The 9,018-nt window shown below is 49.4% G+C and overlaps 1 protein-coding gene and 1 long non-coding RNA gene across 2 annotated transcripts; one reads left to right on the top strand and one right to left on the bottom strand.

The window, feature by feature from the left end:
• Positions 1–1,317: 1,317 nt before the first annotated feature.
• Positions 1,318–6,808, bottom strand: kazald3 (Kazal-type serine peptidase inhibitor domain 3). The gene is made up of 4 exons (XM_030059743.1): positions 6,265–6,808; positions 2,317–2,477; positions 1,706–1,853; positions 1,318–1,461 (listed from the first exon to the last, which is right to left on the bottom strand). Exons 1-4 carry the CDS (start codon positions 6,806–6,808, stop codon positions 1,376–1,378), a joined length of 939 nt encoding a protein of 312 aa, XP_029915603.1. The 3' UTR covers positions 1,318–1,375.
• Positions 6,809–7,688: 880 nt separating this feature from the next.
• Positions 7,689–8,164, top strand: LOC115364901 (uncharacterized). The gene is made up of 4 exons (XR_003928733.1): positions 7,689–7,709; positions 7,823–7,888; positions 7,973–8,034; positions 8,109–8,164. It is a non-coding gene; the product is annotated as an uncharacterized LOC115364901 (long non-coding RNA).
• The last annotated feature ends 854 nt before the right edge of the window (positions 8,165–9,018 follow it).

The following is a 9,018-nucleotide window of genomic DNA, read 5'->3' as shown; positions in this document are numbered from 1 at the left end:
GAATCGTGACGCTACGTCCCGTCCCGTCCCTGTCCCGTCCTGTCCCGTCCCGGCGGCAGCCTGGAGGGGGTCGTGTGTTCAGGGGTGTGTCTGTCTGCAGCTTAATATCTGACTGGGCACGGTTACGGCCACATGAGGAGGAGCCTCTCGTTGTCACGGTGATCCAGAAGCTTTGAGAAACCTGTTTTATACTGCAGCTGAGACGCAGAGCCACTTCCTGCCTGCCTCCGCTCTGCGCCGCTCACACCGCCAACACAGGTACCAACACCGCGCTCGGTGATGATGTTACATTAAACAGAGACGACTGTGATTGGGTGATATGTGTGGCTGGATTCAGGATAATGATGTCATGCTGATCTGCTCGCTAAGAGCTTTAAAACATTTTCAGATCAAAAGAATCTGCAAAAAACATGGAGAGCTGAAGACGAGTGGCTACTTTTGTCTGGATCACCGGGCCTGAGTCTCCTGCTGCTGTTAGAAATATATCACATCATGTCATGTCATATCACATCATGTCATGTCATATCATATCACATCACATCACATCATGTCATGTCATATCACATCATGTCATATATCATATCATATCATATCATATCACATCATGTCGTGTCATATCATATCACATCACATCACATCATGTCATATATCATATCATATCATATCATATCACATCATGTCATATATCATATCATATCATATCATGTCATGTCATGTCATGTCACATCACATCACATCACATCATGTCATATATCATATCATATCATGTCATGTCATGTCATGTCATATCACATCACATCACATCACATCACATCACATCACATCATATCATATATCATATCATATCATATCACATCACATCATATCATATCATATCACATCATATCATGTCATATCATATCATGTCATATCATATCATATCATATATCATATCACATCATATCATATCATATCACATCATATCATATCAGCTGCTGTGTGCCTCTGTCTCTCTGTTGGTTTTGTGTTTGTGACCTGCTGCCTCAGTCAGTGTGAATATGAGGCCACTCAGAGGTTAAATAAAGGTTAAATAAAGCTGAATAAATAAAAAGGCGCTCCCTGTCCCGTTGATGCCAAATGATCGTCCTCGGGATCAGCGGGGAGCAGAGCGCCCGGCCTGCGGTGCCGGGACGGGTCCCTGCTGCTCCCCCGGGCTCAGCTGCTGTCCCGCCTCAGCGACGGGACGCCAAACTGCGACGGCTGCTCGGTGCGTCATCAAAATGTCCTCATGTCCGTCATGTGACCGCACCTGTCCGCTCCTCAGGTGTGACGGGGAAACAGGAGGGAGGGGCGGGATGTGACATCATGAAAGCAAAGGACTGTGGGAGGATGAGGCTCAGTAGTAATCCTGGTCGTACTCTCTGGGCTCCATGAGCTCCTTCATCTCTGACACGCTGTCAGCCAGGTAGGAAGACAGCTCCTCTGACAGACAGACAGACAGGCAGACAGACAGACAGGCAGACAGGCAGACAGACAGGCAGACAGACAGACAGTCAATTAATCAAATTAGTTCATTGACAGGAAATGAATGGTTTGATATCTGACGGGAGGTTTAAGTCTCTTTCCTCCCTTCATTTCTTTATCAAATTAATATTTTTGACACCAAATCATTCATTAAAATCAATAACTGACAGGTGATCCTGTCGGCTAGCCGCAGGTGAGTTACCTGCTCCCAGGATTCCCAGCACGGCGGAGGCGGAGACGGAGCCCAGGTTGTTACGAGCGATGCAGCGATAGGTTCCCGAGTCCTCTGGCCCCGCCCCCTCAATCTGCAGCCAACTGGAGAGCTCGAACTTGAGAGGACCGCCTCTGGACTGGAGAGAGAGGGAGAGAGGGCATGGAGATGTGGGCGTGGCCTGTACCTGCACATGGGGATGTGGGCGGGGCCTGTACCTGCACATGGGGATGTGGGCGTGGCCTGTACCTTGACAAGGGTGTGGGCGTGGCCTGTACCTTGACAGGGGTGTGGGCGTTGCCTGTACCTAGACAGGGGTGTGGGCGTAGCCTGTGCCTGGACATGGGATGTGGGCGTGGCCTGTACCTGGACATGGGGATGTGGGCGTGGCCTGTACCTGGACAGAGATGTGGGCGTGGCCTGTGCCTGGACAGGGGTGTGGGCGTGGCCTGTACCTTGACAGGGGTGTGGCCGTGGCCTGTATCTGGATGGGGGTGTTGGCGTGGTCTTACCTGGACATGGGGGTGTGGGCGTGGTCTTACCTGGACATGGGGATGTGGGCGTGGTCTTACCTGGACATGGGGATGTGGGCGTGGTCTTACCTGGACGGAGATGTGCGGGTCGTCCCCCGGCAGGATGACGTCCTGGCCCTCCTTCCTCCACTCCACCAGCGCCATGGGGAACGCAAAGACCTCACACAGGAAGACCAGGCTGCTGCCCGTCCCGTTCACCTGGCTCTGAGGGCGCACCTTGATGATGGGAACTGACACACACGCACACACGCACACACACACACACACACACACACACACAGGTTATAGACTAAAACAGCTGAGTGGTGTCACAGCTCGGCTCTGATTGGCCGGTCGTGTTGTTCTGCGATCAGCTGTTTCTAAATTCTGACCCCTGAAGATTTAGAAACCGTAGAAATAGAATGAATAACTGTGTTTGTAATGATCATAATTATATATTTTAAATGATGTTACAAGAAAACCTGGTTGTGGCTCATTTTCAGGTCATTTCCTTGTTTGTTGTTGTTTGTTTACTCGTCGTTCCTCGTCGTCTCCGAGGTTTGGGAGGAAGTCTGCGGCTCTGAAAGGGTTAACGCAGAGAAGCTGTGGCTCTCTAAGAAACTGAGGCAGCAGCTCTGAAATTACAGCTAAATTACAGAGTGCCCCTGTCCCCAGCCTGTGTGTGTGTGTGTGTGTGTGTGTGTGTGTGTGTGTGAGTGTGTGTGTGTGTGTGTGTGTGTGTGTGAATGTGTGTGAGTGTGTGTGAGAAACACAGTGACTCCTGTTCTCTCTGTTCTCTTCAACAAGTCATTGCAGCAGAGACTCTGAGGGCGGGGAACGCATCTTTTTCTCTCGGTTCTATCTGTCCGTCCACACTGACGGCCCGTCAGGGAACGTTTATACTCAACACTGCGTCTGCTCTGTGTGTGTGTGTGTGTGTGTGTGTGTGTGTGTGTGTGTGTGTGTGTGTGTGTGTGTGTGTTTCAGTTTTTCCTCATGAATTTACAACTTAAATCTAAGAGAGTTGTCCAAAATTTGTGGCTGAACAGAACAGAACAGAGAACAGAACAGAGAACAGAACAGAACAGAGAACAGAACAGAGAACAGAACAGAACAGAGAACAGAACAGAGAACAGAACAGAACAGAGAACAGAACAGAGAACAGAACAGAACAGAGAACAGAACAGAACAGAGAACAGAACAGAGAACAGAGAGCAGAACAGAGAACAGAGAGCAGAGAGCAGAACAGAGAACAGAACAGAACAGAGAACAGAACAGAGAACAGAGAGCAGAACAGAGGACAGAACAGAACAGAGAACAGAACAGAGAACAGAGAGCAGAACAGAGAACAGAGAGCAGAGAGCAGAACAGAGGACAGAACAGAACAGAGAACAGAACAGAGAACAGAGAGCAGAACAGAGAACAGAACAGAGAACAGAACAGAGGACAGAACAGAACAGAGAACAGAACAGAACAGAGAACAGAACAGAACAGAGAACAGAACAGAACAGAGAACAGAACAGAGGACAGAACAGAGAACAGAACGGAACAGAACAGAGAACAGAACAGAACAGAGAACAGAACAGAACAGAGAACAGAACAGAACAGAGAACAGAACAGAACAGAGAACAGAACAGAGGACAGAACAGAGAACAGAACGGAACAGAACAGAGAACAGAACAGAGGACAGAACAGAACAGAACAGAGAACAGAACAGAAAAGAACAGAGAACAGAACAGAGAACAGAACAGAACAGAGAACAGAACAGAACAGAGGACAGAACAGAGGACAGAACAGAACAGAGGACAGAACAGAGAACAGAACAGAGAACAGAACAGAACAGAACAGAGAACAGAACAGAGAACAGAACAGAGAACAGAACAGAACAGAGAACAGAACAGAGAACAGAACAGAACAGAGAGCAGAACAGAACAGAGAACAGAACAGAGGACAGAACAGAACAGAGAGCAGAACAGAACAGAGAACAGAACAGAACAGAGAACAGAACAGAGGACAGAACAGAGAACAGAACAGAACAGAGAACAGAACAGAGAACAGAACAGAACAGAGAACAGAACAGAGAACAGAACAGAACAGAGAACAGAACAGAGAACAGAACAGAGGACAGAACAGAACAGAACAGAGAACAGAACAGAGAACAGAACAGAACAGAGAACAGAACAGAACAGAGAACAGAACAGAGAACAGAACAGAACAGAGAACAGAACAGAGAACAGAACAGAACAGAGAACAGAACAGAACAGAGAACAGAACAGAGAACAGAACAGAGAACAGAACAGAACAGAGAACAGAACAGAACAGAGAACAGAACAGAGAACAGAACAGAGGACAGAACAGAACAGAACAGAGAACAGAGAACAGAACAGAGGACAGAACAGAGGACAGAACAGAACAGAGAACAGAACAGAGAACAGAACAGAACAGAGAACAGAACAGAACAGAGAACAGAACAGAGAACAGAACAGAGGACAGAACAGAACAGAACAGAGAACAGAGAACAGAACAGAGGACAGAACAGAGGACAGAACAGAACAGAACAGAACAGAGAACAGAACAGAGAACAGAACAGAACAGAGAGCAGAACAGAACAGAGAACAGAGGACAGAGAACAGAACAGAGAACAGAACAGAGAACAGAGGACAGAGAACAGAGGACAGAACGGGCAGGACGGAGGTGTGGGCGTGGAACCTGATCCGGCTGAGATGCTGGACCACAGGGATTTTCTGCCCGTGTGTTTGGTAAAGCCGGCACCGCCCTGCGGGGTGGAGCTTCACCCCGACACAGCTGGCTCTGTGTCCCGGTTCTCTGCTGGTCCAGGGGGTTCCACGCCCCTCCGTGTTCTGCCCCTGGCTGCCCTTCGCCCTCAGGACTCGGGTTCTGTTTGTGTGCGGTCTCAAAGTGTTTCAGGGCCTGAGGCTGCTCCAAAGCATTTACACCATTCCTTCTGATTTTTATGTTTTAATTGTACGTCAAATTTTCTGGACATAATCATTTTCTGGCAGTTTTTGCAGTTTTTTGCTAAATTATTTTGATGCCAAAGTCGCATTTAAACTTGTCCTCGATTTGCTGAGGACCCCTGGAAGACCCTCAAAGACCCCCGAAGGTCCCTGGACCCCACTTTGAAAACCACAGACGCTGCGGTGAAACACACAGAGAGCAGGAGCAGAGCTGCTGCTTCCTCCTGCACGACGTCGACCCAGCAGGTCGAGAGGTCGGCTCCTGGCCCACCTGCTGCTCCTGAGGTCAGAGGTCAGAGGTCAAGCTGCAGCTGCTGGTCACACACCAGAGGACAGTTTATGAGCCTGTGTGTGTGTGTGTGTGTGTGTGAGAGCTGAACCAGGTGCTGTTATCATTATGAACATGAGACATAAACATGTCAAAAGGCGACGATGTGGACGACATCACGTTCAGGGTCAACCTGAGATCGATCGATCGGTTCTAATCAATAACCAATAATAACGAGTACAGATGCTGCGTTGTGAAGACGCTCAGTTTGAAGTTTGGACCTGTGATCGTCTCTGCTCTGAGGCTTCAGCTGCATTCTGGGAATTTTGCTCCACATCTGTCGTTTCCATCAAACCTTTTGTTTTGTTTTGACCCGAGTCTGCTGAGTCAGCAGCCCGAGTCACGGTGTGTTTTTGTGTGTGTGTGTGTGTGTGTGTGTGTGTGTGTTGGAGAGAAAGTTAAATAAACACTAAAGAGTTGGTTTGAGGAGGAAAACAGACCTGACACACACACACACACACACACACACACACACACACACACACACACACACAGATACACACACACACACACACACACAGATAAACACACACACAGATACACGCACATACAAAGACAGACAGGCAGACAGGTGATCAGACACACAGACAGAGAAAGAGAGAGAGACAGACGACAGACAGGCAGACAGACAGGCAGACAGACAGACAGACAGACAGACAGGCAGACAGACAGGCAGACAGGCAGACAGACAGACAGACAGGCAGACAGACAGACAGGCAGACAGACAGGTACCTGTCTTGCAGGGCCCCTTGCCCCTGGTCTTCAGCTGTGGTCTGGAGAATGACGCCTCTCTGAACTGGCACATGTTCATGTACGTGGTGGCGTCGCTGCCGCAGACGGGCTGCTGCTCCTCACACACACACACCTCCCCCCCCTCCTCCTCCTCCTCCTCATCCTCCTCCTGCAGGCGCCCCGCTCCTGCTGCGGGACGGGGGTCCGCCATGCACCGCATCCCGGTCCCGCAGAGCCCGTAGAAGACGCTCCGTTCCCCCGGGTCGCAGGCCTGGCCCTCCAGGTTGCCGCACTCCTTGCAGCAGCCGCAGGCGTCCAGCACCAGGCCGGCCCGGCAGCCCCGGGCCGCGGGGCACAGCTCGGGCTCGCACGGCCCGCAGCCCGTCCCGTTCCGCGCGGCGAACTCCTCGTCCAGCCGGTCGTAGTCCAGCAGCGGGTCCGGCGGGGGGTCGCTGTGCTCGGGCAGCTTGTTGGGGAAGCCGCGGCAGGTGTGGCCGCTCAGGCAGACGCTCAGCCCGAGGAGCAGCGCCCACCCCGCCCGCATCTTCACCGAGAGCATCCGGAGAGAGAGAGCCAGCCCCGGACCCCTGTCCCGAGTCTGAGCGCTAAACTGCACCGGTCACCGGGACAGGACTGCCCGGTGTCTGTCTGTCTGCCTGCCCGTCTGTCTATCTGTCTGTCTGCCTGCCCACCCGTCTGTCTGCCTGCCCACCCGTCTGCCTGCCTGTCTGTCTGTCTGTCTGCCTGCCTGCCTGCCCGTCTGTCTGTCTGTCTGTCTGTCTGCCCACCCGTCTGTCTGTCTGTCTGCCTGCCTGCCTGCCCGTCTGTCTGTCTGTCTGTCTGCCCACCCGTCTGTCTGTCTGTCTGCCTGCCTGCCTGCCCGTCTGTCTGTCTGTCTGTCTGTCTGTCTGACGTTAAAAACGGGGAGCTCAGAAAACAACCGACCGGCACATTCCACTCAGAGTCAAAACTTTACAAACCTGAAAAAAGTTCCTGAGAAAGTCTCTCTCTCTCTCTCTCTCTCTCTCTCTCTCTCTCTCTCCCTCTCTCTCTCTCTCTCTCTCTCTGCGGACCGGAGCCAGCGCGACACAGCGTCAAGCTCTTCACAATACAACACACCGTTTCCGGTAATGGCCTTCAAAATAAAACGCTCACTGACGTGACTCGCCTTTTAGTGCGGTGACTCGATCACACATCTGTATTCAAAATGCGTAATGCATAATATCATTTCCCGGGTATAACGATTAATAACAAATCGGGCAGATGAAGCCCGAATGAAATAATCACGTTAAGGTGTGTTCAAGAATCTCAAGCTGGTGTTGTCTGTTTGGGGAGGGGTGTTTCACCTGGCTGTGCACTGGGAGGAGCTACACAGGAGAGGTAATTTAAGGAGAGGTGTGTGCAGGTAGGATCCCTTTGTTTGAGCCATGCCTTGCTGCCACACAGTATGTTTGTGCATTTTGTTGTTCTTCAGTTGATGTTAAACCCTAGTTTTCTTCCTGTGTTAAAGGGTCTGAGTTTGTACTTCCATTTTATTTGTTGTTCATATTATTTACAGAGTCTGGGTAAATTGGGCAAACTGGAGCCACATACACTTTGTTTGTCCTCAAAAGAGTGAATTACTGTGAGTATAATGATTAAGAATTCAAGTTTTAAGTTTATATAACTGTATCTGTTATTTATTGCTGATTTCTTTGTTTGAGATTAGACTCCTGAGGGTTATGATAAAGAAAGCCCAGGCCTCCCCTTTCATTGTGGATGCATTAAAATGTAAGCATATTTATTTCAAATTGAATTTAATTAGTGTGTGTAGCAATGCATTGAACCTTTGTTATTTTGTACAGATCATCCATCCATCCATCTCCCCCCTGTCATCCAGTGCTCAATAAATGGTTAAACGGCTCTTGAATCCCTGTGTTTAAATGTTCACACCATTCCACAATTCCATGACCCAGCCTTCCCTATCATATCCAGTCAGATAATACTAGACAGTCTTTTTCAAGGTGTGAAAATGCACACAGGCTGACAGGTGAAACATGGATCAGCCTTTCCTGCTTCTGCGTCCTGTCAGTCTGTTCCCCGGCAACTCAATTAAATGGCAACTTAATTATATATTATTATCATATTGTTAACTGCACTGACAAGCCTTTTCAAAAACCTTATTTGTGGCATTGTTAATAAACAGTCATGTTTTTACAAAACGTACTTGTTTTATTTTCTCAAACAAATGGTACAAAACAAGGTGCAAAAGAATTGAAATGTGCATGTCAATACAAACAAAAGGTGCAGAGCAGTGAAGGTGAAAACTATTGGAATGTGGCACTACAGCAGGCAGGGAAGCAGGACATGATGGAGTTCAGCGGACCAATCAGAGGTCTCGTTACAATTTTTGGGAGGCGTGCTGCAAGGGACGCATTTGCTACGTAAGCTACGCGTACGCAGAACCACAATCGGCCTTTGAGACTTTTTTTTTTTTGCCTTTGAGACTCTTCTGTTCCTAAACAGCCTCAGGGGTGACGTCATATCTACTGACGTGAGGATTTATTTTGAAGGCGCGGTCTCCTCGTTTCCGGTCTAGTTCTGCTTCACTTCACAGCCCAGCACACACACACACACACACACACACACACACACACCAGCTGCTGAAGTCGTCAGCTGGTGTGTGTGTGTGTGTGTGTGTGTGTGTGTGTGTGTGTGTTTTCCCGGCTTATTACTGGATGTCTGTTTTTAACGTAATAAATACTCAAATGCAGC

Source organism: Myripristis murdjan, chromosome 9, assembly GCF_902150065.1.
Source record: "Myripristis murdjan chromosome 9, fMyrMur1.1, whole genome shotgun sequence".
Lineage (NCBI taxonomy): Eukaryota > Metazoa > Chordata > Actinopteri > Holocentriformes > Holocentridae > Myripristis > Myripristis murdjan.
This window is presented reverse-complemented; position numbering and strand designations above follow the sequence as displayed.